At 53.8% G+C, this 25581-nt stretch overlaps 10 protein-coding genes across 10 annotated transcripts; 3 read left to right on the plus strand and 7 right to left on the minus strand.

The window, feature by feature from the left end:
- Positions 1-1697: 1697 nt before the first annotated feature.
- Positions 1698-1991, minus strand: SCP_0311890 (hypothetical protein; the record flags this gene model as incomplete). The annotated part of the gene is made up of 1 exon (XM_027756572.1): positions 1698-1991. The coding sequence occupies one exon, from the start codon at positions 1989-1991 to the stop codon at positions 1698-1700; it is 294 nt and encodes a 97-aa protein (XP_027612373.1).
- Positions 1992-2972: 981 nt separating this feature from the next.
- Positions 2973-6982, minus strand: SCP_0311900 (predicted protein; the record flags this gene model as incomplete). Its single annotated transcript, XM_027756573.1, has 6 exons — positions 2973-3270; positions 3339-3610; positions 3669-3900; positions 3959-4418; positions 4481-5885; positions 5945-6982. The coding sequence occupies 6 exons, from the start codon at positions 6980-6982 to the stop codon at positions 2973-2975; spliced, it is 3705 nt and encodes a 1234-aa protein (XP_027612374.1).
- Positions 6983-9592: 2610 nt separating this feature from the next.
- SCP_0311910 (Protein transport protein) lies at positions 9593-10243 on the minus strand (the record flags this gene model as incomplete). Its single annotated transcript, XM_027756574.1, has 5 exons — positions 9593-9634; positions 9690-9771; positions 9826-10004; positions 10064-10155; positions 10222-10243. The coding sequence occupies 5 exons, from the start codon at positions 10241-10243 to the stop codon at positions 9593-9595; spliced, it is 417 nt and encodes a 138-aa protein (XP_027612375.1).
- A 1025-nt stretch (positions 10244-11268) lies between these two features.
- Positions 11269-11466, plus strand: SCP_0311920 (hypothetical protein; the record flags this gene model as incomplete). The annotated part of the gene is made up of 1 exon (XM_027756575.1): positions 11269-11466. One exon carries the CDS (start codon positions 11269-11271, stop codon positions 11464-11466), a length of 198 nt encoding a protein of 65 aa, XP_027612376.1.
- Positions 11467-11516: 50 nt separating this feature from the next.
- Positions 11517-11852, plus strand: SCP_0311930 (hypothetical protein; the record flags this gene model as incomplete). The annotated part of the gene is made up of 2 exons (XM_027756576.1): positions 11517-11583; positions 11635-11852. 2 exons carry the CDS (start codon positions 11517-11519, stop codon positions 11850-11852), a joined length of 285 nt encoding a protein of 94 aa, XP_027612377.1.
- Positions 11853-13425: 1573 nt separating this feature from the next.
- On the minus strand, positions 13426-14876 carry SCP_0311940 (Uncharacterized membrane protein; the record flags this gene model as incomplete). Its single annotated transcript, XM_027756577.1, has 8 exons — positions 13426-13471; positions 13538-13693; positions 13758-13833; positions 13884-13901; positions 13969-14290; positions 14344-14360; positions 14415-14516; positions 14576-14876. The coding sequence occupies 8 exons, from the start codon at positions 14874-14876 to the stop codon at positions 13426-13428; spliced, it is 1038 nt and encodes a 345-aa protein (XP_027612378.1).
- Positions 14877-15495: 619 nt separating this feature from the next.
- SCP_0311950 (Fruiting body protein) lies at positions 15496-15961 on the minus strand (the record flags this gene model as incomplete). The annotated part of the gene is made up of 3 exons (XM_027756578.1): positions 15496-15548; positions 15617-15654; positions 15708-15961. 3 exons carry the CDS (start codon positions 15959-15961, stop codon positions 15496-15498), a joined length of 345 nt encoding a protein of 114 aa, XP_027612379.1.
- Positions 15962-16460: 499 nt separating this feature from the next.
- Positions 16461-19886, minus strand: SCP_0311960 (hypothetical protein; the record flags this gene model as incomplete). The annotated part of the gene is made up of 15 exons (XM_027756579.1): positions 16461-16779; positions 16843-17055; positions 17123-17355; positions 17416-17583; positions 17637-17901; positions 17957-18077; positions 18135-18216; positions 18270-18347; positions 18400-18542; positions 18604-18763; positions 18823-19007; positions 19066-19345; positions 19404-19541; positions 19624-19829; positions 19880-19886. 15 exons carry the CDS (start codon positions 19884-19886, stop codon positions 16461-16463), a joined length of 2598 nt encoding a protein of 865 aa, XP_027612380.1.
- A 596-nt stretch (positions 19887-20482) lies between these two features.
- Positions 20483-22083, plus strand: SCP_0311970 (hypothetical protein; the record flags this gene model as incomplete). The annotated part of the gene is made up of 6 exons (XM_027756580.1): positions 20483-20530; positions 20579-20627; positions 20683-20728; positions 20787-20892; positions 20951-21101; positions 21170-22083. The coding sequence occupies 6 exons, from the start codon at positions 20483-20485 to the stop codon at positions 22081-22083; spliced, it is 1314 nt and encodes a 437-aa protein (XP_027612381.1).
- Positions 22084-22413: 330 nt separating this feature from the next.
- Positions 22414-23957, minus strand: SCP_0311980 (hypothetical protein; the record flags this gene model as incomplete). Its single annotated transcript, XM_027756581.1, has 8 exons — positions 22414-22560; positions 22622-22738; positions 22794-22866; positions 22921-23208; positions 23265-23657; positions 23720-23793; positions 23848-23863; positions 23932-23957. 8 exons carry the CDS (start codon positions 23955-23957, stop codon positions 22414-22416), a joined length of 1134 nt encoding a protein of 377 aa, XP_027612382.1.
- Positions 23958-25581: the final 1624 nt, after the last annotated feature.

A 25581-nucleotide genomic window follows, 5' to 3' on the forward strand; every position in this document is an offset into this window, starting at 1 on the left:
CCGTGACATGAACGTCCCGAGCATAACACGCGCGCACTTCGCGCCTGTGCCGCAGCACGCGTCGAGTATCGAGTGGCAACTCACCGCTGATTTACACACTATGTCAGGTTGCACTCGACCGCTCCAGAGTAGCGGGTCCAAGGTGAAGGGATCAGGATACCCGTAAAAGAATTGCGGGAATTAGTGAGGACCTCGTGCGACCAGCAAACTTGATGCCAGTGTATAATCCGGAGCGGCGGAGTGTGTGAGGGCGTCGAGTGTAGCAAGATGGAGACGAATGGGATAGAGATGCGTGGTGTAGAGACTTTTAAAACTATAAAGAGTGGTGATAGCACGTCGGGACAACCTGGGATGGCTCAAAGACTATGTTTGGGAGAGCGAGAGACAGACTCCGCCGTGTCTGTCAAAGCAGGCGCGTCAGTGCAGCTGCAAGTGTCCAGCGACAGAGACTCGCTGTCCGCGTGCTGAAACGGACGGGAAAGTGGGAGGAGGATGTGGAGGAGAGCGCAGAGGTCGGACGAGGATCATGAGGGACGAGGACAAAGAGCACGGCGAAGCTGGGGAAGCTGGAGGACCAAGGCATTTGCCGAGGTTGGAAGCAGGTGTGTGTTACGTACAAGTAGTGTTCGGTCTCAACTTTCCTCTCTCGTCCACCCGCCGGCGCCAGATCTCTCACCTCTCGGCCGCCCTCACCCATGACTTTTGTTCAAAACTTATAACTGTGCCCGCTGCCTGACTTTGGAAGCAGCGCATAAACACTTCTCCATTTCTGGGGTCGAGTCAGTACTATAGCATCAATGTTACAACTACTGCCAGACCAGCGAGCCTGATTACCGTCATGTCGAGATATCTGTCTCTGATGCGTGGATCAACGTCTTTTCTACTTCTTGAGTGATGCTTTGTCTATGTGGCATACACTTGCTCACCCTGGGCAAAGGTTGGTGTGGTGAGAGGGTACTATTCTCGGTTACGCAGATGCTAAAGCTGGAACGGGCAGACCATTGGAAGCTATGGCTACCCATGATACAGGGTCAGTCATAAGTATCTTCTATGTCTGTTGCAATTGTGGGCAAGCACCCGAGCTCGCAAGCCCATCCAAGGTGAGGAACGTCCAGCGAGTTTCTCCTGGCTATTTTGGCTACATCGCAGTCACTCTAAGCATATCTTATTCTGCCGGGTTCCTGTGATCATTTCTCCGCACTTCCACTCAAAATCGACCGTGGTTTCTCTCCCTCCAGGCCGGTTTAGCTGCCATTCAATGCTATGCCTCGATGCCTATGTATTGGCAAGACTCTCGCTACTGTCTCCGTGTATTGGCGGCACTGTCTTCGTGTTGCTGCCAATGCTCTAGGCCTGGATTGTCACTACTCCAGCATGTGGTATCAGTACTTTCCGCAGAAGCTTTCATGTGTCCTCGGCACCAACCCTGTTCGAGAGAATTGACACTTCGAAGGTGTTTGAGGTTTTGTTTTCTTATTTTTTTGGCGCGTTTGCATTGACTTGACTTTCTCTCTCGGATAGACTGCAGCCCCTGATATAGGAACGGATATTTCTCTCTATCTACTGGCGGCTGGATAATACCTGACGTGTTCGGGGCGTACGAACCGTGTTCTACGGAGTACCGTTTGTACATTTACTTTTTCGGTGTTCATCATGATACTAGACTTAGCGCTACAGAAGGACTGGTCTCAGGCATTTTAATTTTCCCCCATCGCACAGCAGTCGAACGAATCAACACCAAGCTTTGCCATGCTCTGCATTAAGTGACTCGCATCTGCGAAATCTCTAGAACGGCTGATCCACATGTCCTGCATCCATTCTCGCTGTGGTCTGAAGTCTCTCATGTCCTTCCGGATCCTTGGGATCTCGGCCTTGCAGACCTTGGTGTCGCCGCTCGCGGGTGCTATTCTAGAGGGATGGAGCGCCTCGAGCTCGTCCACTTGGTCTCGACGGTGGACCTCCTTCCCCACGGCGATCGCCGCCCTGCCCATGGTCTGCGTAGCGCCGGGCGACTTCCCTTTTGTATCTCCGGCCCATGATTATCATCACGGCGCTCTGGGTGCACGTTTGGGGCCAATGGCAAGCGCTCCTCGCCCTGCTTGCACCCCCACATCTGCACGAGTCTGCGGTGTGTTGACCTCAGCTGCCCTCTCCGGATGGGCAGTGACCACGCTCTGCACCGTCCCTTCAATGTTATCTGGCCGCTACTCTCCCATACCCTTTTAAAAGTATCGCCCGGTTACACTGGGCGCAGTCGTTGTCCTTGCTTCCTGACCGGTACCTTGTGCTGTGCAGGCCGAACGCTACGCGTATCATCTTGGACTGCCCGAACGCAGCGGGACCGGCCTGCGGTTTGTGTACATTCGCAAAGCATTCCCTGAACTTCCGTCAGTTGAAGATGCAGTGTCTGTCCATAGTCTTCCCCCGCGCAAAAATCTTCCTCCCGTTTGCACAGTTACCAGTGCTCAAAAGTCGGGATGCGCGCACTCTCACTCCTTATCAAATTGTCATCGGAGTAGGGTGTGCATGATATGTAGAGTATATAACCAACGTCTACGATCGTGGCGTCGGAACACATGTATGTTTACATCTATTCTACTGTAAGGTATGCAAGGCAAGACGTGAACTGGGGTCATGGTGAATGCACAGAATGCGAAGCGGAAAGATGAAGGCGGGAACTATGAACGTATGCAGATATTGGTATTGTTGAAGCGTATAGGTCGTGCGTCATTCAGTGTTTAGTGCAAGAGTATGTAAATCAAGGCCATAGAAATTGAAGAACGGGCAGAAACTCCATATGTAAGTCAAGAGGACATGGCAATAATCAAAAGAAAGGATGGCACACTCCACATGGAACATACCACCAACGCCCAAGCAAGCAAGCAACCAGGCAATGCAATATAAGGTACAGGACGAATAGAATATGATACGATAGAAGAAAAAGCCAAGGAAATATGGAAGGGACAAAGGCCTCAGACTTCCATGGTATCCCAATCGTTCCCAGTGATAATGGATGACAAGAAACCGTCTTGCACGGGACCGAGAGCACTCGCCTCAAAGACATCACCTTGTCTTGCCCTGAGTCCATCCATCGCCGATCGAGCACGACGAACAACAGGATGTCGTGCGAGCATATCACTCCCGACGCGCCGTGCGGGCTCCATCCGCAGCATGCCCTTTAAAACCGCCTGAAGTGTGACACTCAAGGCGCCCAACTCAGCCTCGACTTGAACGAAGTCTTCGTGACGTAGCCTATGCCACGCATCGCCCCTACAATGGTGCAAAAACCAATCAGCTCATGTTGTGCGGGTTGGAAGAACAATGTGGGGTATACGCACTGGTCAGGTACGATGATATTTGTCGCTGTTTCCAGCATCGTCATACCAAGGCTGAAGACATCCGCCGCACGTCCATAGCGGCCCTGCAGTACTTCCGAAGCGAGGTACCGCTTATCACCTTCACGTTCACAACCGCGCATCTCTGACGAGCCGGTGTATCGCACAGCCAGTCCGAAGTCGCCTATCTTCAAGCGACCTGAACTTGTGACGAAGATGTTCGCCGGCTTCAGGTCGAGGTGCAGCACATTTGAACTGTGGACGAAGCTCAGGCCCTACAGAACGGACTTCAATAAACGGATAACATCGACAGCAGAAAGAGATGATACTCACCGCACTCAGCTCAGCAAGTATTCGCCAAACGCGAGCCTCGTCAAGGCGTGGGAATGCGCGCCCATACGCCCACAGGAAATGGGCCAAGTTGCCCAGAGCACAGAGTTCCGTGCAGATATACAACATATCACCTTCTTCCCAGCTATCGATGTACTGGAGGACATTGGGGTGACCGCCGCCTGCTGCCTGGGTCAGGTGTTTCAAGATGTCGACCTCCTCACGCAGCCGTAGCCTGCAGAGCAACAGAAATTAGTCACTGAGACGTCATCAAGAGCAAGAACAGGACTTACCGATGCTTGATACCTTCGAAAGGTTTCGACTTTTTGACGGCGAAAATCTCCGATGCCTTGCTCTCGTCCGCGTACTTGCAACACACCCTCATAACGCGCCCAAATTGACCACTACCCAGCTCGTCGATCTCCTCGAATTCGCGCTCGAATCGCCCTGGGTGCTCCTCGCTTGACGGGAAGGACGATCGACCACGCATCACAGGCTTCACCGTTGCGGGAGCTGCTCGCATGACGCCGGCGAAGAGGCCAGTTGGCGGCCGACGCGCAGGTGTTAGTTGTGCCGCGTGTCGTTCTGAAAGATCTCTTATTGGGAGTCGCTTTGCCGTTGCCGCCACAGTTGGAGAGTTGCGAGTTGTCGAAATTGCTGAAGACGACGTAGAAGCGGAACTGCTTGCAGATGCCAGGGAGTTCTTCAAGGGAGAGTGGGGAACTGGCAATCTCAATGGAGGTAGATGCCACTCTGTGAATTCGGTAATTGACATTAGATGAATCTCGAAATAATGCATGGCAGAATGCACGAACCTCTTGGAGTGAGACGCGTCGGCGTTGCCGATCCAGACGTGGTCGTCTCACTTCCACTTGAGAAGGCGCCACTGCTACTCCTGCGCATGAGCCAGTGTTGCTTGCCCTTGGGGTCCACGATTCCACGTGCAAAGGGGGGAAGCGTCCCTGAAGCAGGCCTGCCAAGACCAAGGCCTTCATACCGACTGTCCTTCTCTTTCCTCGTAGTTGGACTTGCATCCTCGTCGTCCTCCGCACCCACTCGGTCATGCTTTGCGGGAGCAGTGCGGTTCTCTTTCTCCAGCCTCGGGAAGGCCGCCGGAAGGCTCTTCCTTCCCTTGGTCTTGCCACGTCCCTTAGCGCCAGGGCCACACTGTAGCTCATCCTCAAACTCCGGAAACCCAATCTTGGACGTGAACGCGCTCTGCCACGGGCGTTGCACCAGGTGCGCTGTCTTCACCTTCTTGACTGGTGTGCCAGGCACTCGCTTCGGCTCGCCATCAATGTCCTGTGCCGACTTGGTTGCGCCCGCGGCCAGGACGCGCATGATGAACGCGTCGACGCCTCGACCACCGTGCATGCCGGTGCGAGAGCCAACACCCATGTTATCGTCTAGATTCATGACGGTAACCCCAGGCCACCCGGACGCCGCACCAGGTGCAAACCCCGGCGTGACGAGCTCCTGTTCCTCCGCCTCCGATCCCATGGTACTCACGGACGTGGACGCCTGAGGCATGGCACCGCCGTGGCCATACAGCCCAGAGTCTGAATCACTCTCATCAAGTACGACGCCCGAGTCACGCGGCCGGAACTTCTTCTGGAGCGGCGAAGGGATATCGCGTTTCTGCTTCTTCTTCGGGCTTGGCGTGCCTTCTGTGAGACTGAAGGCGAATGAGGTATCGGCTGGGCCAGAGAAGAAGAGGTCCTCGTCCTCGTCTTCGTCCGAGTGCCGCTTGAGAGGTGGAGATGTACAGGGTGATGACGACTGACGCTTTTCCCGTGCAGAGCCATGAGGGGCGTAACTGTGCCTATTGCGTATCCTGGAATGAGGACTCGACCTTTTGTTCAAGTCGAGTGGTAGTGAAGGACTAGCGTTGCCCTTTGACGGACTCGCACTTGTGGCGAGACTCTGCTTGCGGCTTGGATCAGCATTGGTACCTGTATTGCGGGCGGGAATGCTTGGTCCGAAGAACAATGTGGCGGAACTCGCACTTGCCAGCCTGTTGAGAGGCCCCTTTGGTTTTGATGTTGGAGATTGTACATCCATGTGTGGCAGGGGCATTATGGACAGGCGCGGACGTGATAGTGGAGAGCCAATTTCGGACGACGAGCTAGAAGGTGACGACGAGCGATGTGGCCGAGAGGCGGGAGGAAAAGCAACCGAATTGGTCTGCATCTCGTTTATATACTGCGAGGCCACGTTGACCTGTGGTCGTAAATCAGATAAACGTGCAATTGCAATTGTGGCCGAGGTTCCACGCTCACCTTGTAATCAAGGATGACAGGCGCACCCCGCACCGACTCAAGCAGCTCCGACGACACAGGGCGGGATCGAGCGCGCCGCTTAGTGACATGTCCCCCGGGGGAGATCGCTTCGACGACCTCGGTGTCGTTGGTGTCGCCCTTGCGCATGAGCAATCGCAAAGCAGGTGACCTTGAGAGGCCAACCTTTGTCTTGCCTTTTGAGGCGACTGAGGAAACCATGTTTGGTGCAGCATTGTCTCCGAACAACCGTCGCCCATTGTCTTCTCCAGGGCCTGAGTCATAACCGCTTTCATCTCCCGAACGATCCATATCGGAGATTCTCAACAACGTCATCGTCTCCGCCTGCCTCTTCAAATGCATCTCTGTCTCTGCCTTGGTTTGCGGAGTATGCAGAACGAACCGCGGAGCTGAAAGAGGTGCGAGGCGATCGAAGGCGACGCCTGACGAATCGCCTTGCTCTCGACCTGCAGCCGACGTAACATTTAACGGTGTGAGGAAGCCCTGGCATTGCGGGGTAGTGCAAACCGGGGTTCGTTTGCTCGGCTTGCGCTTTGAGCCGACGGCAGGAGACACGGAAGGAGTGTTGAGGTGCTTGACCGACAGCACCGGTCGGTCAGGCGTCGCACGTATCTGCTTCACGGGTGTCCGCAATGACGAGCGCAAGGGAATGGGCGATGATGGAGGAACCATGTTGTGCGAGAACATGGTCGATGAGGAAGGAACGAAGGACCAGCCGTTGTCGAACTCTTCATCGTCGTCTGCCCTGGACTTCTTGTAAATGATACGATCGTTGCGGACGGAGAGTGGGCGTGATGATGCACTATATGGAGACTGGAAAATGTCGTCGGTATCCATAGGGTCTGCGGTTGGTGGTGGGTGTCGCCTCGGCGGTGAAGTAAACATCGGCGAAAAGGAATTGGATGTGAATTTCTGCGGCGTTCGACGATTCGGCGGTGCACGGTAAGATGGAGATGCGCTGAGATCGCGTTTTGTAGTGCTGAAGGTGGTATACTCCGGAGTTGGTGTGGAAGCAAGCATAGCAGTTGGCAGACAAGGGTGGGAGGTAGCGCAGTAAGATTCTTATTATAGCCAAGAACGCTATTGTACAAGCGATGGGGGTGATCGTCTTAGCCGTCGTCGTCGTCGTTAAGGCCGTTGTCGTCGTCGGTGTCGGCACAGAGGGAGGGGAAGGGATTATTGTTCGGGGAAAAATACGTACGAGAGTCGTGTCTTCAGCGAGGAAGCGGAAGCATTTCACACGCGCCGCAAACGATCAACAAGATCATGTGATCGCAGTTACAGCGCCTTTTCGGACTCCGATCACATCCCGACGCCGCCTGCGCGCCACAACGCTGGCACCGCCGCTGTCGAGTCATCGAATCATCGCGTCTGCCATCCCTTGACTGTTGTCTCCCACTTCTCTGACTCGCCGTTAACACAGGAATCTCTCATGTGCGTTGTTAGGATGCTTGATTCTCAACACATGAACCTTTACTGCTCTCCAAATCAAAAAATCGTGCTATAGCATGTCATCGTTCGACAGAAATAACGGTTACGGTATAACCCGACACAGTTTCAATACCTGTATAGGCCTGACTGTTCCTGCTCACGCTGATCTCAAACTCTCGATCGGTTCCCTCGCATGGTGCCAATGCTAGCTGCCTTTCAGGGCGATGAATGGCGCTGTGCAGTCCTTTCCCAGCCCGTCTTGGGACCGGGATAGAGTCATCGTCGGTACTCGGACCAATAGAATATTGACTCTTACTTGACAGCGACCCGACATGTTCCGTGCGTGACACCGTGTATTTATTTTTTGGTCTCAATTAATCATTGTGCGAGAGACCGCTGCCGCGACTATACATTTGAGCAGGTCTTCTGGGCCATTCGCGTTGGAATTTGCACCATGGGATTCGCCACTCTCCTCTATGCATGGCTTCATATCGCCTCTACGGCATGCATGCGGATCCTAGGTGCCACGCTGCGGTTGAATGCTGGAATTGCTAAATTCCATCCGATGTGATTAGACATGTGGTAGAGTGGTAGAGAATCCCACCCAAGCTTGCTTTGTTACTGCACCGTTGACGCCCCTACAGATGTACAGATATCATGCAAGTCTTAATTTTACTATAATCATCGCAATGCCATGGGATAACCCTCGATGATATCCACGGGATCGCTGCTTGAATATAAATTGTTGCGGTGATGCGTTGTGGCGAGCGAATCTGCACCACCGATTCGCTGTTCTGACTTACCTTGAATGGCCTGAAGGGATGGGAATGGAGATGTACGTGACGGTGCTTTGGAGGTGATCTACGTTGAGGATAAATCCCGCAGATTTTTCCCGACTCCATGTCGGATGGAAACGTTTGGACTGGCTGCTGTCTTCGGATTCGAACATGTACACTAATCATATAATGGGATATCGACAGGCAATATTTGAAGCTGTGAATTTTCTGGACTTTGGGCAATCGAGGGAATGGGGGACGCAGTAGCCCATGTGAGATATCGGTAAATGTAAATACCGGAGTGCCTGTGTACTTTCAATGCGGACGTAGCATATGCCATATGGTTGAAGGAGCGCAGCATAGAGACTGCGCGCGTGGGAAGACATGTGTAAGTTGTGTAGAACAACTTTGTCGCACAAGAAGAGCTCTCGGCCTGCGTAATTGGTAGCAGCCTGCCACTCAGCAGCTGAGTTCCTCCCTACTGAAATAAATCAATTGCGAAACTGATGGAAATCCACTGTATCGCTGTACGCAAGATAGTGGATGTCCATAAGTCCCTCAATTTCTTGAACCAGAGAGGTGCAGGACACTCAACAGACCCACCGCTCACAACCATAGAGCCTATGCACTGGCCCACATGACTGCTCTGCTTCGTCCGCAGATCCACTCCCGTCAGACGTCCTGCAATACTGGCAGATTTTGGGTGATCAGTGATCGTTCAACGTACTGATCCCATAAGGTACCCACTGACACATTGGGGTACATATCCGCAACTACGCAGCCATTCTTCAATCCATAGGGTTACGCGGATCGTACATGATCTAAAAGTAATCTCATATCAGTGCCAGATACAGCAACTCAAGATACAGTAACTCATCTTCGTGGAAGTACAGCATCGACAGCTGTAGCTGATCTGGAATCTTAGGGCACAGCACACGAAACAGCAGGCGCAGTTTCCTGCATGCTGCGCATCATGGAAGCGCCAAGGCGCTGCCCGTCAGCGCTTCAGCACCGCTGTGGCTACACGTATACGCATGCAGGCTGAGAGAGCTGTGCCTACCATACAGTATTCTCATAAGAGACTGCTTTATCGGCCAGTCAGATCTCGTTAAATTTTGTCCACCAGCGCGAACATATCTCCGGCCGAGATGCAGCTCGTTCGATGGAGGACAGGTCGGCAATATGCTCGCAGGGAATGGCCAGTCCATTGGTGTTGGGCAGAGCGGTTGACTCTAAATCAACTTGCGCCTCGAGGTATCGTAGACTCGAGTTGTGAGTGCTTCCTGTGTCTTCGAACTCGCCAGGAGGGAAGTACGTGTTCGCCGGGTTAACGAGTTTCCGAGGTGTGATCATAAGCCAAGCACTTATTGTAGATCACATCCCACTAGGCCAAGAAAAAAAAGTAGATAAGGAAGATAGACGATCATACAACAGACGTTCGTGACCCTGCTAGACGGTCCACTACCTGATTTACGGTAAAATTTAATGTGCGGAAGAGTTACCCTGGGAATATCACTCACATCTCGTACGTATGGTAGCATTAGAAGATGGCCGACACCAGGTACTTGTCGGAGGAACGTCAAGATCACAGGGAAGAAGTCCCTGCAATGACAACAATCAGGTCAATCGGTACTTATACAAACGAAGCCAACGTACCCGAAAAGGTTGAGGAACCCGAGCGTCTCCAAAATGACTCCAACAACCGGCCATTTGAAGAACACGAGCATGATGCCTCCGAGGAAGCACGCCGTTCCGCGGATCTTCTGCCGCCGGGCAAAGAAGTAGAAGGTCTTATGCGGGCCAATGATTAGAGTCAAACCCGAGAGGAATAGGACCTGTGAAGTAGAGTGGCTGCGGTAAGTGCGCGAAATATGAGAGAGGGGGGAAACCGCACATTCCCAAGTGCGAGCAGCGCCCCGTCGAAGAAGAGGATTACGCCGAGCATCATGAAGAGTACCCCAAACGACGTAAGCGCGACGCCAATCTCTAGAAATTCAGATGAGCCATGGTATAGAGACGGTGCGCTGAGGACGTATTCAGCGGAAAACTCACTCTGTCCATCCGTAAGCCACATCTTCGCTGGTTACTTCGCGTAAAGCCTAGTCCAACACAGCAATGCAGATGAGGTTTTATATTATGCCGCCTGCAGCTTAGTAGACTTGTTGAAAGTCGGAGGATGACTGGAATTGGCTGCGTGTGCGGACAAGCAGCGCGTTGAACCTACGTGTCACCGCGTAGATCTAGATCTGCTGGGCCAGCGGCTGGGAACGAGTCTAATCAGCAATTGCGCGTCGTGAAATTGACTCGTCCGATGTCCATGTATTCTTCGCTGGACGCTCACTTCTTGTATCCAAATAGACATAATACGGAGTAAGTAGTAGTCGTTCTGCAGTGCTTTAGGGCGTGTTTTTCTATGGATTCGGCCGACACTGCTGAGCATTCAAGCCTCAAGGACTCCAACTACTCTTCACCCAGACACTCTTCTGAATAGCATATCCCTATCAGAGATTTAATGTACCCAGACGTACGCGTCTCTCCATCCAATACATCTTCCAGGCTACTGATCCTGCGATATCAAAGTCGCCAGAGGGACGCGCTGACTCTTGCTCCCGCTTTGGATTATGCGATTGAGGTGGGTGGTTCGAGGAGATGCTTTGACTGCTAGGAAAATTGGCGGACACAAAATCTATCCTCCACACAAAGTCATCCTTCCCACATAGTGGTTCCACTGCTACTCAAGGTACTAGCCAGGCTGGGGGAGACGACGTCTATCGATCTCTCGGACTTTTCTCTATTGTCGGAGCAGGCCGTCCGAGTTGTCTCCCAATCACCGGTGCTGGAGACGCTCAGTCTCTGGTTTAACATGCAGATCACTGCTGACACTCTGGGCCAGATCCTCATTACAGCCCCGGGGCTAAATCGACTGGTCCTCATGGGCTGCACGTCCGTCACACCGAGGAACCGTACGACCTCCTGCGTGAGCAGCCGCAGCTGTTCTACAGACTGGAAGCATTGATGCACCCTGCTCTCCTGGGTGTCGCTGAGACCCCGCCATAACCTATCACGTTCTCCTGCGTCACGAGCGACGGGATCGGGTGCATGGAAATGTCGACGATCTGCGGGTACTCTATCGCGCTCTTCACCCTCGCGGGCGTAATAGGCGCTCTCGCCGACGCGCGTTTCGTCAGCTTGGAGGTGAACAGCTACATGCTGCTCCAGGCCCCCGCTAACGGCGCGCCCGCGTGTGCCGGGCGTACCGTGGGCGTGCGGAGCGTCGTCGCAATGCCCACCCTCTGAGGACCTGCTCTGCGTGGAAGCCCGGCTGGGCGATCGTCCTCGAGACGAGAATGTTCCCTGGGAATAACTGCCGGTGCTTCCTGCGCATCGTACACGGGTCCCTCACCACCGACGAACGTTAGTAGGCGCTCCTCCTGTGGTGTCGTTACTGAGCAGGCAAATTCCTAGAAACGAGGCTGGAAACGCCCTACTCCCCAAGGCTGTGGGAGATCCATGACGTCCGGAGCTTCGTGTGCATCATGGCCGCGGACGGGCGGCCTGCACCGTCCGAAAATGCTGTGCGGAAGCTGGAGGAGCTCCTCTGCCATGCGCCTACATGTGGGTCCCAGCTGCACCTCATGGATCACGATGCTTTCAACAAGCCCATGCGCAGCAACGGCATATAAGTTGTATGAGGATATACTGAGATGGTGTCGGTGAGGTGCGGTCAGAAAATTGTACTGGACCCATATGATGTGGGGTTGTACTTTTACAGAATGTGTTTCCTCAATATAGGTGCGGTTCGGGTTGTGGCGCCGCACAGATTTAATTCCAGGCGGGCGTGCAGACGGATTATGCTCACTTTATGGCTCACGCAGATGTTCCTGAGCAGTGCGTACTAGCAAGTCTGGCCCCAGGACCTGAATTTTGTCTGTCCGACGGGGTGTGACATATCATGCCATGACTGCGTCGCCGCGTCGGGACTGTTCAGCCAGCTCGGACGAGGAAGTACTAGAGGAGTCGGAGAACATAGAATCGCAGGAAGGTGACGAAACATCAGATCTCATGTTTTGCTTACTCTCCCAATAAATGTAGGCTACCATGTTACCGCGGCATGGTACCGGCTTTGCTGTCCGAAGTATCTGACTGGCCCTTCATGCGAACTGGATACTTGTAGGGAAGAAGGAAGGCCGGAGGACGCGCAACAGATGCTGGGGAAGCTTATTTGACGATGGCAGTTCGCATCTCGTTGGACTAGCATCCCGTATCAGTGGTTCATCATCAGTATCGCTCTCGTGCAGAGTAGGGAAATGCAATACAGTACGTCCTATCCTCCACATCATTCCGCCCTATTTCAATGAGATGACAAGGTCCCAGTGCTGGGTATAAGAGGATGTTCACTTCTCTGTGCTTCTACAGCTCTCACCCTTTCTCCTTCAGAGCCCAATACCTGCTGGATAGTATTTCTTGGGTCGACTTCATTCAATCTCCACACACTTGAACAAATCCATTCCATTTGACGACGTCTCCCGCATTTCCCGCAAATAACTCGTTCACGATGCGTTTTCTATCTTCATCCTCGGATTCCTCGCTCTTGCAGCAGTGCCTTCGTTCGCGGCGCCCACACCTTCAGTTTACTCCGTGTATGTCTCAATCATCAATTTAATCACACCCCCTTAACTCAGATAGCATCCTCACAGGAGTACTGAACACTACCCTCAACTCAAACTACTGATCGGAAGTTAAAAAAGTGGGAGGTGTTCGACAAGATTCCCATCGACCCCGCATTGTTCGAATAGCAGAGCCTTCGCGGACGAGCTACTCGCTCGCGGAGATGCGAAGCCGTGAACTAGGTGCAGATATACAATTCACTGCAAAAACTCTGCCACGACAAGCCCACCATGTGCAAACCGTGGGCGTCACCAGAGTGCCGATTCACCATGTGAGGGTTCCACAGTTATCAGGGTTGACGGTCAAGAGATCAGTCGGCTAGTCTCGCGTTCTCGTATGAAATGCGATGTGTTCGGCTGGGGGATTGAGAACTAGATAGTTGTCGCGTGCTGTAATACAGCGACGAGGATCTCCAGGTACGACAGGGGGTACATTATGTCTGCCGCCGCCTTCAAGCCGCGAGTGTCTCACTATCACGTAACATGAGCAATATATGCGTTAGTTCTTCAATAGACACAAGACGCCTCTTCTCATACAGTACATGAACTCACTCGACAGATACAACATAAGAGTAACCTTATCTCGACATCACAGGTTTGCAGAAGGCGTCGTGTCTTCAGTGACTTTCACCACCCTGCAGTATGGCGACAATCAGCCCAGAGCTCCGGGGGTTTCGCACAATGCAAGGGTAAGCACGCACAACTTTCCGGTATTCCCACCGGTGAAGAGTAGACCGAGCCCAGTAGGGGCATTGTCGAGCCCCTGCACGACGGTGAACTTGCGCTTCAGGCTCCCGCTAGCGAGCCATGACGCCAGATCCTTGAGCGCTTCGGGGAAGCGCTCTTCGTAGTCGCTACTGCATGATATCAAGGGGGTTTCAGACTGCGGAGAGAGTATGCGTGTGACGCTGATACACATACACGATGAAACCTTCGATCTTTGCACGTTGGGAGATGAGGTTCATGTATGCTCGTAGACCTGTTGGCGCTGAGGTGTCTGTACGGGAATGAGGATGAACGAACTGGCTCGAAGAACGGTGCCCTCACTGTAGTCCGAAATGGCACCTGCATATCCGTATCAGCCATTTGTCACACGGCGCTAAATCTTGCAAGAGACACGGGGAATGCTCACCGCACAAAACGATCCGCGCGTACGTATTCAACCGCGTCAGCACAAAATCCAGTATCTCCCCACCGACATTATCAAAGTAGACATCGATGTACCCCACGGAATTCTTGAAGTCTTGGTGGAATGTTGGGCTCTTGTAGTTGAGCGCCTTCTCGACACCAATCTCGTTCTCTAGCCAGGCGCACTTGTCCGCCGACCCCGCGATTGCGTACACCTTCGCTCCCCTCTGCTTTCCGATTTGACAGACGACAGACCCAGTAGCACCAGCAGCCCCAGATACGAGTAGCTTGTCTCCAGGCTTCACTTTGCCCACGTCTAACAGACCCTAGTGTTCAATCGTCAGGCATGGAGCTCATACGAAAGGTACTTCAGACACACAAAGTACGCAGTAAGACCTGACACAAAACGATCAGCGTAGTTCACGAAATGCAAACACAATTCATGCACACCTGTGAAACTCAGAGGACCCAAGTAATCGAGCAGCTCCGTGCCCGGGCTGACATGCACTTTCTGCACGTCCTTGTCGTTCATCACGGCGTACTCCCGCCATCCTGAGCGAGGCGTAAGTTAGGTACAGTCGCCTATATAGCATAGACTCTGGGAGGCCCACCGAAGCCGCCGCTGACGCAGTCACCGCGCGCGAACGCGCTGCCTTCGCCCGCCTCGATCACGATGCCCAAGCCCGAAGCACGCATGACCTCCCCAATCTGCACCGGGCGCATATAGCTCCTGCGGTCATTCAACCACCCGCGCATAGCAGGATCGAGAGACAGGTAGTTGACCTGCACGAGGACCTGCCCGCTGCCCGGTTTGAGGTTGAACGGCACAACTTCGCGACGAAAAGTGGTGGGTGTGATCTCCGCCTCTGGCCTCTCCGCCAGGACGATTTGTGTGTATTGCGAGGGTGCCATGCTTGAGGAAGTTATTCTGCCAACGCTGGCGAGGTTAGGGGAAGATATGCGAGGGTGATTTCAGGCGAAGCATATATGATGAATGTCGGCGGCATATGACCTCCGAGGCGCTGCTTACGCAGCTGCAGGCTCGAGCTAGGTTCTACGTGGTTTCATCATATGTAGCAGCCTTGCCATTCTAGCTGTATCCAATCGGTGGAGACAACAGTTGCCTACTTACCGGCAGTGGAAGTATCGCAGATGATATCAGCGTATCGAAAAAGCACATGCACAGGATTTTACTTGGGCGGGCCGAGACGCATGTGCATGCGAATGCACTGACTGCTACTTTACAAAGTGTATGAACATCGCACGCCTCCACAAATTCCAATGCCTGCCGTACGTGAAGCCAGAGGTAATGGACAAATTGACAATACCAATATTCATGGGTTTAGACGAAGGGCTGAACCAGCCGCGTAGACAGACATTTCGCTGACGTCTATCAATATCCAGACATCCGTGCAGGAAGGTATGTTTCTAGGGATAACTTCGTTAGAAACAGAGGTGCTGTTAAATAACATAGAAACTCGCTACAGTAAATGAAAGGTGTTGTATCATGCCTCAGGACAAGAGTATCCGTTCAGTATAGCCCGTCGGGCGTAGGGACGGGCTCGCATCCCACCCCGACCGAACCTAAACGCGAAGGGTGCAGGTTCAGAGAAAGAAACTGGTAAAGACGACGAATCAATGAAAGCGCCAACCGAAGTAATTATTCACACAGCACACAGGATCCGAGGTGCTGCGATGACGTTCAACCAGAATATCATTGGGAGAGTCTAACGCTGTGCGCACCATACACTGCCGCCTCCGACGTAGTACGGGGTGGGAGGCGAGCACCCGGTCCCCACTGGGGTGCTCAAACTTTCGACAACAATTTGCAATGCCTCCAGGACGATAGACATATTCTTCGTGTAAGCTGGAGCGATGACATCGCAGCACTGGACAGAGCCGCCTTCATTGCATGGCGTGGAGCCCGAGCCTGATTGTGGGGCAGCAAGCGCAACAGGAAGAATAGCAAGAGCGAGGACAACGAAATTTGGAAACATGATAGTAGCACTGTCAAGAATGAGAGACCGCAGCCGGGGGGTAGATTTCGCTGTCGTTTTATAACACGGAGCCACATCGTTCTCTGGAGATCCCCGGTAAGGTACCGAAGACGAAGACGGGATACGTCGTCCACTTATATACAGACTGCTTGCGAACGTAGTACCGGAATAGCACAACCTGAGCTTCCAAACAAATGACTGGAGATAGAGTGATTAGTGGATGACGGCCACATTCAGATAAAGGTCTCCGTACCGAAAACACATCTAAAAAGGGATCAGAACAAGCCATTCTCCATTGTATTGTTGACAGTAACGCAAGGGATAACTCGCTTCGAAGAATGAATACTCACCCGAATTAAAGTGACTCGGTGTTCGCATCGACTCGGTTTTTCAACTGAGCCGGAGAACTCTCTGCAGTCTGTCCATGAAAATCCAAGTAATTTCAGCAGCAATGAAACTGAGTACAATAAAATTATCACGACTCTTCCACCAGCGGACGCTATGCCCCCGGCCTACCTGCCGCATTGTCCAATACCGCCCGCGCCAACTGTATATACTCTGCCGCGGCCGCGGGGTCGCCGTCCTCAACCTCGGTCATCTTCTCCCAGTGGGTGAGATCGCTCTCGACGAGCGTCCACGCTTCCTCCTCAGAGTGCTCGTTCACCCACTTGACATACTCCGCTTCTGCCCACCCGTGTAACGTGTGCGGCAGCGGGATCGGGGAGCGCACGAGGATGTGGTGCAGCACGATGAGTGGGGGAAGGCCTATGGTGTGCTTCGGCGATGCCAGCATCGTGTTGTCGAGGAACAGCAATTGCCTGACAGAGGGACACAGGCGTACTGGTCAGCGTCCTGTAAAATAGCAGGTGTGCCAGGCTCACCGCATCGCCCGCAACGCACGATAATCGTCGCCGATGCTGTCCCAGTCCACGCCGCGCTTGGTCTGCGTCTTGTCGCTCATGAATGCGCTCAGACTGAACTCGAGCTCAGTCATGTCGCTCGTGAGCTGCAGCTTGCCGCTTTCGCTCAGCGGCTTCGCTATCGACGCGTGCAAGACGAATGTATTGATCACATATTTGACGATGGAAATGATCCTGCAGTGCGTCACCGGCAAATCTAATTAATATTAATGGAGTGGTGGAGTCATGGAAATACTCTTACCACTGACGGCTCACATCCGGTACGTTCAGCAGACTCAAGATCTCCTCCTTGATGAAAGAGAGCTTCTCTGCAACGTCTTTCATGTACGGACTGGGCCCGCCACTCATCGCCGACATCGGATCAGCCGTCTGCCCGAAGTCCATGCGGTGCAGTTTCGCGATAATCGCGCCTACCTCGCGGCGGATTGCTGCGAGCAGCGGATCGACGATATGCTCGAACGCGCTGAGGATGTTCTGCGACAGCAATGCGTTTTCAGTTTATGTCTATGAGGCGGTGCGATGGGCTATCCGTACCGTGATGCCTGGCTTCAGGATCGACATGACGCCTTCCGGGTACTCGTCTTGCAGCTTCTGCAGGCGGTACCACGAATGATACAGACACGTCGCGAGCTGGCCATTCACCACCTGCTGCGCGGTGGCCGCAGGTCCCACCAACGTAACAGCCGACCGCTCCCTGGTGGTCTTGATGCGCGATGAGAATTATACTTCTAGAACGACCCGTCTGCCACACTTACGATGCTGTCTGCCCTCGACAGGAAAAGCTCCATGCTCCTCGTGATATACTTGGCCACGGACCTCACCAGCAGCGGGTCGAACTTGGCCGAGTCCAGCTCGTTCGCCACGGTGCGTGCAATGTTTATGCCTTCAGCCATCCCCGGCGGGGACCGTGTCCCTCCAGAGAATGCTTGGCCGATTGCTTCGTTAAGGCGGTTTGACGAACGGGACAGGTAAAGCGACTCAAAGTTAGAGAGCGCGCGGAGGACTATCACTGTTTCTGGACTGTCGGCTCACAGCTTCATATTTGTGCGACGGCAGAAAGACACGAGATACGCACCTCTGTTGCGCCTGCGTATAGACGGTATCTGTCTCTACGGCTATCTTCGAGAAGAAAGATTGGAACAGGCGAAGCAATCGGGGATATCCTGAACTCAGTGCTTGCTGGAGGAAGCTAGAACCTGACGATATTGACAGCGTCAAATAATGGTTCAAACTAAGATGACAAACTCTCGCACCCTTGGCGGAGTCACGAGCCTGCTTCTCCAGAGAGCGGCCAAGAGAGGCCCAAAAAATTGCACTGGGCTTATTTTCGAGCACCTATTGATGTATTTTCGTTCGCTAGTCAGTCTTTGATAGGTAGACTGGCAAACCTTCATCGCTTCGTCCAAGAACACGATCTGCGTCACCGTATCTCGTTTCAACTTCAACACCTTCTCCAAGGTGTATACCTGTAAATTATCATTAGGACTACATATGGCAAATTGCCTGTGTCAAGTTCACCTTGACGCAACAGTCCGCCATCTCCTCGATGAGGCTCTCGAGGCTGTTCCATAGGGCGGCTGTCCATTGCGGGGCGGTTACGTTTGTGGGTTCGGTGCGCACACGGGACTTGTAGAGTACGCCTGGAGAGGCAGACGCCGGATCTAGACAAAGAGATGGATCCCAGATAAATATGAGCACAATAGAGGTCGGAAAATCACCTGCCTTTCGCAACCACCTCCTTTGAGATACGCGTGATGTCGAAAGCCGAACGAATGCGACTTTCGACCGCATCAGAGAGATCAGTCACAAGGTTCTGTACTAGTTCAGGGAGGACACGAAGGTTGTGGGCTGTTTGCAACGATGATGCAAGAAGAGACTGATTCTACACAAATATCATAGATGAACGCGTTTCAAAAATTGGCACAGCAAATAGATACGAACCAGGGTCGTCAGACCGGTGATAACCATTGTTTCCATGTCCGTTGTAATTCGTGCACGCGCAGCATCGATGTATGGTAAATGCGCAGCGACGGCCTTGATAGATGTGAGAGAGACCCGCTTCCCAGTGTTCGATTCTTCCTCGGTGTCAGCGCGCTGATCAGTCGGGCCGTTATCCAGTAGCGCCGCTATGAATCAAAATACATCAGCAACTAATGCTGGCACCGCATGCACGCGATGACTGACTCAATTCGGCGACTGTCAACGCTGCTTTGGAGATAGTGCGCTCCTTCTCATCTTCGTCAGCATTCCCGAGGGCAGAATCTGTGTGGGTCAGGGTCGACAATGGCCGGTCTGCATCATTTTTGCTTTTGGGGGTATCGGCGGTGTCGCTGGCCTCACCCTTGTTCATCTCCGCAAGCTGGATCTCCAATCTTCGTGTGAGGATCACGAACCGAGACATGCGCCGGAGTATATCCGACGCCTGCTGCAGGCGCTCCAGGTTAGAAACATGGGTCTGGAGGGTCTGGTATGGCACGCGGATCTTGAGACGCAACCTAGGATAGAGGCATTAGAGCACGCACTGAGCGAAAAGTACGTGACACGTACTTCTCCAATGATAAATCGAGTTCGTTCAGTCCGTTGCTCACGGACGACAGCGATCCCTCCAGTTCCGTCACGCCAGCGGCCTGCACGAGGAGTTCCTCGTGGTGTGTCGTAACCTTGAGTTTGCGACATGCAGGTCAATAAGCTATGAGAACAATACGCTAACATTCCGTGGCAAAGAAACTAAATGAGACTGACCACATTCTTGACCTGCTTCTCTACGTCGTCGATGCTGAACGTCAGCTTCGAGATCGCCACGGAGACGTCCTCGCTCGCAGGCTCGAAACTCGCGGATTTGGCAGGCTTCGTCTTTCCCGATTGCGGAGGATATGGTTCCCCAGCTAGAATTGCGTTCGCGTACTCATTGGGATCGAAACTTGGCTGTGCGAAGACAACAAAATCTGCTGTTTGGTTGCTCAGAGACTTACAATAATTGCATCCAAATACAACGAACCAGACATGGGAGATGTTCAGGTGTTCATGCAGCATACCGTGACGTTTGAGAACGCCTCTGACGTCGACGCCAAAAGATCCAAGTCTCGTGACGTCTGTATGACATAAAGGCGGTTACGAGCGTGTCTATACACGATCGAGTACTCAAGTTTTCTGCTGCTCCGTGTCTTGACTCGAGCTCTGGGGATACATGGAACTATTCTAGAGGACAAGCTTGGCTGAGCGCATTTCTATGATATCTAGTATCCAAATATTCTAGCGTTACAAATATAATGCGACTACAAACAACCCGGCGGGCTTATTGAGCGGTCGAGTCTACCAGCTCCTGTGACGGTGGCCATGGGCATTGACACCAGTGATCTTCGACCTCCTACGATGGATAGAATGACTCGACATGTGGGGCTTAGATATGCGTTTCATTTTCGAGAACAGAGTCTAAACCACAAACACACGCGCGCCTGCCCTTGTGTGACGTCAGGCTTGGGGACAAGATCCATCGATTCACTCTCAAACACTCGAGGCTGCTCCACCACCTGCAGTATTCCGCGCAAACCTTTGTGGACTCGTCGTTTCTTTCCTTCCTTAACCACGCTCTCTCGACAGCATGTCTTATAATTACTATCAATCAGGTCCAGGCTGGGGTACATCACAGGTTTATCTACATGTTGGCTTGTAGTCACATTCTGACCCATCACTACAGTACAGGTTTGGCCGACCTCCAACGCCCGGTTTTCAACCGACACCATCATGTCAGTAGCTTTGCCTCACGGTCAGTGAGAGCTAACTTGGACCTGAATTACGCAGGGGGTGGTCTCGATTTCTTTCGTGCCCACGCAATCAATGGTGAACCGTGAGTCCATCCTTTTACGTTGCCGTCCGTAGTTTCAATTGATTCCGTCGCGTTTCAGCGAGTTCTACCAGTCCATCGTGACCAGCATGCCCCAGTTTGAATCCACGGGTGTTTTCGGCCTCGACGAGGCGAGATATTGGCATCGACGCATCTATGGTGGGATGGTGGGTTCCCCCACGCGTCCCCAGACCTCATCTAAAGTTGACCGGCCGCGATCTCCAGGTAAACCTGTCACAGGTCCTCCCGACGGACATCGGCAGTGCAGCAGCCTACGAGGCCTATCGACTGTACAAATACCACAACATCTGCGCGCCGCTCGGCGCCGTGCCTGAGAGGCAGCGCGAAGGTTTGGTCGCCATGGCCATCGCGGAAAGTGCGTCCTGATGCGTTGAGATCATACAACATGAGTACATCGAGTCTGACGCCCTGGCCTGGGTACAGCCACGCGTCTATGGCAGTTCACAGGACGGTCGCTCGACGCGTATGGGATCAGGGCGGCAGCCGGATCGGCGGCGGTGACGGCTTCACGCATCGCGGAGAGTGTCATGATGAACAGCGCCATGGGGGGCATGCCTGGGATCAATGGTGCAGGAATGGGCATGGGATACGGCGGCGGGATGATGGGCGGAATGGGTCCCGGCATGCCCGGCGGAATGGGTGTGGGCATGGGCGGCATGGGTGGCGGCATGGGCGGCGGAATGGGCGGCGGAATGGGCGGCGGCATGGGCGGTGGAATGGGCGTGGGCATGCTCGGAGGCATGGGCGTGGGCATGCTCGGAGGCATGGGCGTGGGCATGCTCGGAGGCATGGGCGCCGGCGGGCCATACACGCGCGACTACGCATACGACATGCCCGCGCGCTCTCGCATACGGCGCTCCTCCATCTCGTCGTATGGCGCCGGCCCCGCGAGCGTGAGCGCGTCCCCCATGCGGGTCCCCGCTGTGGGCGCGTCGCCGTATGGTGGCTCGCCGGGCATGGGCATGGGCATGGGCATCGCTGCAGCCGGGAGTCCGTACATGGGTGCGTACAGCGCAGGCATGCCAGGGACGCTTGGAGCAGGCGGGATGAACGGTGCGTATTCCACAGGCGGTGCATATCCCATGCCGGGCGCGGGGTACGCCCCAGGCGGGCTGGGCGGGGGCATTCCTTACACCACGGGTGCCCCGGTGACTATCTTGCCTTCCCAAGGCGCGTACGGGTCAGGTGCCGCGATGTATGGCGGGATGCCAGGCGGGATGCCCGGGACCACTATGGCTTACGGTGGCCAGCCGATGCAACCGGGGTCGACAATCGTCATCCAAGAGCCAAGACGGCACCGCCACCGAGCACATAGCGTTGATCCTATGCGATACTAGGCCGGCGGTGATGGCTGAGGAGGCTGGAATTCATTTCGTGCTGATGCCAGTGATGGAATAATGTTCATGTAGTTTTTTTACGTTGTACTCTTGTGATCTCGTCGTGTGTTGTGGTTATGTGGTATCGCGTTGCGTTTCGGAATGGCCAGATATAATTTGGTTTGCATGCATATGCGTTGACCATGGTAGCATAGTAGACCTGGTGCGACATAGCCTGATTCGAAACGATAACCTCAGGAGATATTAATAGGCTCACGGGGAATACAGTATGTATAAGGCATTCTAGCAATACAGCGGTGGACGAGAACGAAACGTGAGAGGGGAGTTCGATCAGAGTTTGCCGGATTCGACCGTGAGGCTCAGCTGCCAGATGACTGTCCAGGTGGACTGCAGGGTCGCGCGCTCGTACTCGCTGCTTACCATCCGGATGCGACTGCCGTCGGCCAGTCCGAGACGCTGAGCCATTACCTGCGCTTTCTGTCAGACGAACAATACGTCAATCACGGGGTAGCGAGGAAGTCAATGATGAGTGACGCACCTGGATGTTGGCGCAGAAGTCGAGGTTGCGCGCTCTGATGTACTCGGCCCACGCGAGAAGGATAAGAACGTGTAGAGTTTCGACGGAGTCGAATAGCTCCGTCTGCGAAAGCAGCCTCTGGAGAGAACTCTGCATGGATATATGACTCGTGAATCTATCGGGTGGACCTTACCTTGGCATGGTCACAGTAGTCGTTGGAAGTGTTTGATGCTCCCCTTTGCAAAATCTCAGCATCGTTCGAGTTCCTGACATCGAACGCGTCAATTATCAAATATTTCTAAGCTCGAAAAGGGGCTCACCAAGCTGCCAGCGCCGCGATGCAGTTGGCGAGAAGAGGAGATAGCGACTGGTTGAGGAACCGCTGCACTATGTCATTGAACGAGAGGAACGGAAAGATATGACCGTAGTTGTCAAAGTACGTCTGAATGAAGTGTGCCATGAGCGCGGGGTTCGGACGGTCCGGCCAGCTCGGGTCGAACAACGTGGATGTCGAGCTCTGCATAGCCTGTGGAGGTTTCTGCGGCGTGCCGTACGCGGCACTGCTGATTCTGAGCCCCGGCTGCTCAGGGACGGTGTAGTAGTCCTCCCTGAGAAGCATGAAACCAATGAGAGATGAAATTGGGCGCAGCACGATAGCACACACCACGACTGCGGCAGAGAGATCGACGAATGTGAACGCGCGAGGGGCTGAGTGTCGTTCAGCGCATCAAACGGCCACGCAGAAGGTGCGTGGGGGTACGAGAAGTCGGCAGGGGGTGGCAGGTAGATGTCGGAGTTGGTAGGGGGTGAAGGTGATGTCGAGACGGTGCTCGGCGATCGCCTGTGCGTATTGAGGATGGAGATCGATACCTGGGGAGATAGCTCTGGACTGCCAGACGAAGAGCTGCGCGAGCTGGAGGAGGCACGAGAAATGACGCGGTTTCGTTCCGCAAAGTATTTTTCACGATCGCGGTAGAGACACGGGATACCTGCGGTCGAGCATGCCTCACAGGGACTCGACTGTGCGGGCTGGAGACATTTGATCTTTTTGAATCGACTGATGGAATGGTGAACAGATGAAGTCAGAAAACGCGCTTAAGAGTGATGTGGCGGACCTACCAATGGTCGCAGGAGGTAACGAGACGAGCACGCTTTCTGCGAGTCTGGTCTGCCTGAGGAGCCTCGATGACGAACTGGAAGCCAGCCATTTCAGTACGCAGGATGATTGGGAAGGGTGGGGAGCTCACCTGGGCGGCTGGTGCTCTTATGTATGGGAAATTATTGGTTGGATAATGTTCGCCATGAGACTATCTCAGCGCGCGACGCCGCACTTGGTGCCGCCGTGTTGCAACTTCATCTCAGATCGAGAAGCCACGTGCCGTCCCACTAGAATCAAGATTGTTCTGGCAGAAGGCGCTGTCACTGCCGCCAGGGGGATCTTCAATCACTGATTCCACGGCCAAATCGGTCTCTCCGCCTGTTGCCTTTTTCCCCTCGAAAACTTTCCCGACCGCACAGACTACACGGCTCTCGCGCACAAGGCATGAAACTGGGATGCTAATCCCAGGCCCCAACCGCGATACTTTGCACGCGTCGTACCCCCAATCCAGAATCTCCGGTTCTGGGCGGATCAAAGTCAAGCGCGGAAGAATCCTACAAATATTTGTGATGCTCCTCTGACAACCTCGGACGGGCTTCCCGGGAACGCATTTGGCTCGAGCTTATTCGAATGCTGTGCCGCCTTGTGCCGCGACATGTCACTCCCAATCAATAGTCCCACATTTGGCGCACGTGCAGGATGCGCGCACACAGCGTCGCGCGAGGAATCCCTGACCACAAGCTACTTGAATTCAGCTCTGAACGTCGGATTACTTGCGGGCCGCGTGGCCCGCTCGATCCTCTAGTAGCTCGTCGTTATTTGTCGGTGACCACTGTGTTCTCCGCCACTTTTGCCAGCTCCTCGTCATACCCTCGCGATCACATGCAGCGATGGCACAAAGTCCCGACAAAGGTGAAGGTTTTTTTTCCATGACATGGCGCTCATTTCACCAGCCAGACGGCGTCAGCACCAAGGTGATTGCGAACACTTGCCATACTAGCACCTTGCGCTCTCACCACTCAGCGTTTACCGGCGCTTCAACTGGGTGACTTCCCGTAACGTCCAGATTTTGCAAGTTCCAGCTGGAGCGTGAAAGCGTGACCCAACGTGACACAATGTGACGATCCGACCGTTAGACCCGCCCTGAGCGGGACCAGCGCTAAAGCTCCGTCTGTAGATTGTCCAAAGATGGGCGGAGATTCGGCTATCCAGGGAACTCCGCTCAGTCACGGTTGTGATTACTGTCTATGGCAGGTGGTACGGGCGTCCACCGAGTAGCCGTCTCTAAACCGCGTAACGGAAAGCCACCCACGAGCTCATGGCCACTCATCGTCCATCCTCTAGATGACCACCGGTATCCCGTCGGATTGCTGACGCATAAAGAGTTATCATAATCGCGGACCGAAAGTCACAGGAACTTGCCATGCACATTCAAATCGCTCTAGGGCGCGCCGCCCGCCATCTCCTCCGTTCTCCGATCCAGGTCAACCGCCAAGCCAGGATTGCTCATTGTTTTCTTGATGAGATCGGTTTTGAGCTGGAATCTCAAAGTGATGCCCATCCACTGCCAAGAGCTCATGCAATGTGCATCTCAGCGTCAATAGGCGTCAGAGAGGCACGGCTTCCACTGCTGATATCCCTGAACTCCTCTGCGAAGGTTTTGCGCTGGCTGCGGAACGTCAACGGATAACTACTGGGTGGAAGTCGAGTCCCACGCGGCCAAATCCCGATAGTCTTCTTGCGCAGCGTACCCTCATCTCGTCATATCATTGAATGAGTACAGGGCTATATTTGTTCTTGCCGAACCTATTCTAGCATCACCCACGGCAGTGGCAGTGTGCGCCATATGTACCGGCACATTGTACCACCTTCCGAGAGCTCC

This window comes from Sparassis crispa (assembly GCF_003851025.1).
Source record: "Sparassis crispa DNA, contig_000002F, whole genome shotgun sequence".
Taxonomy (NCBI): domain Eukaryota; kingdom Fungi; phylum Basidiomycota; class Agaricomycetes; order Polyporales; family Sparassidaceae; genus Sparassis; species Sparassis crispa.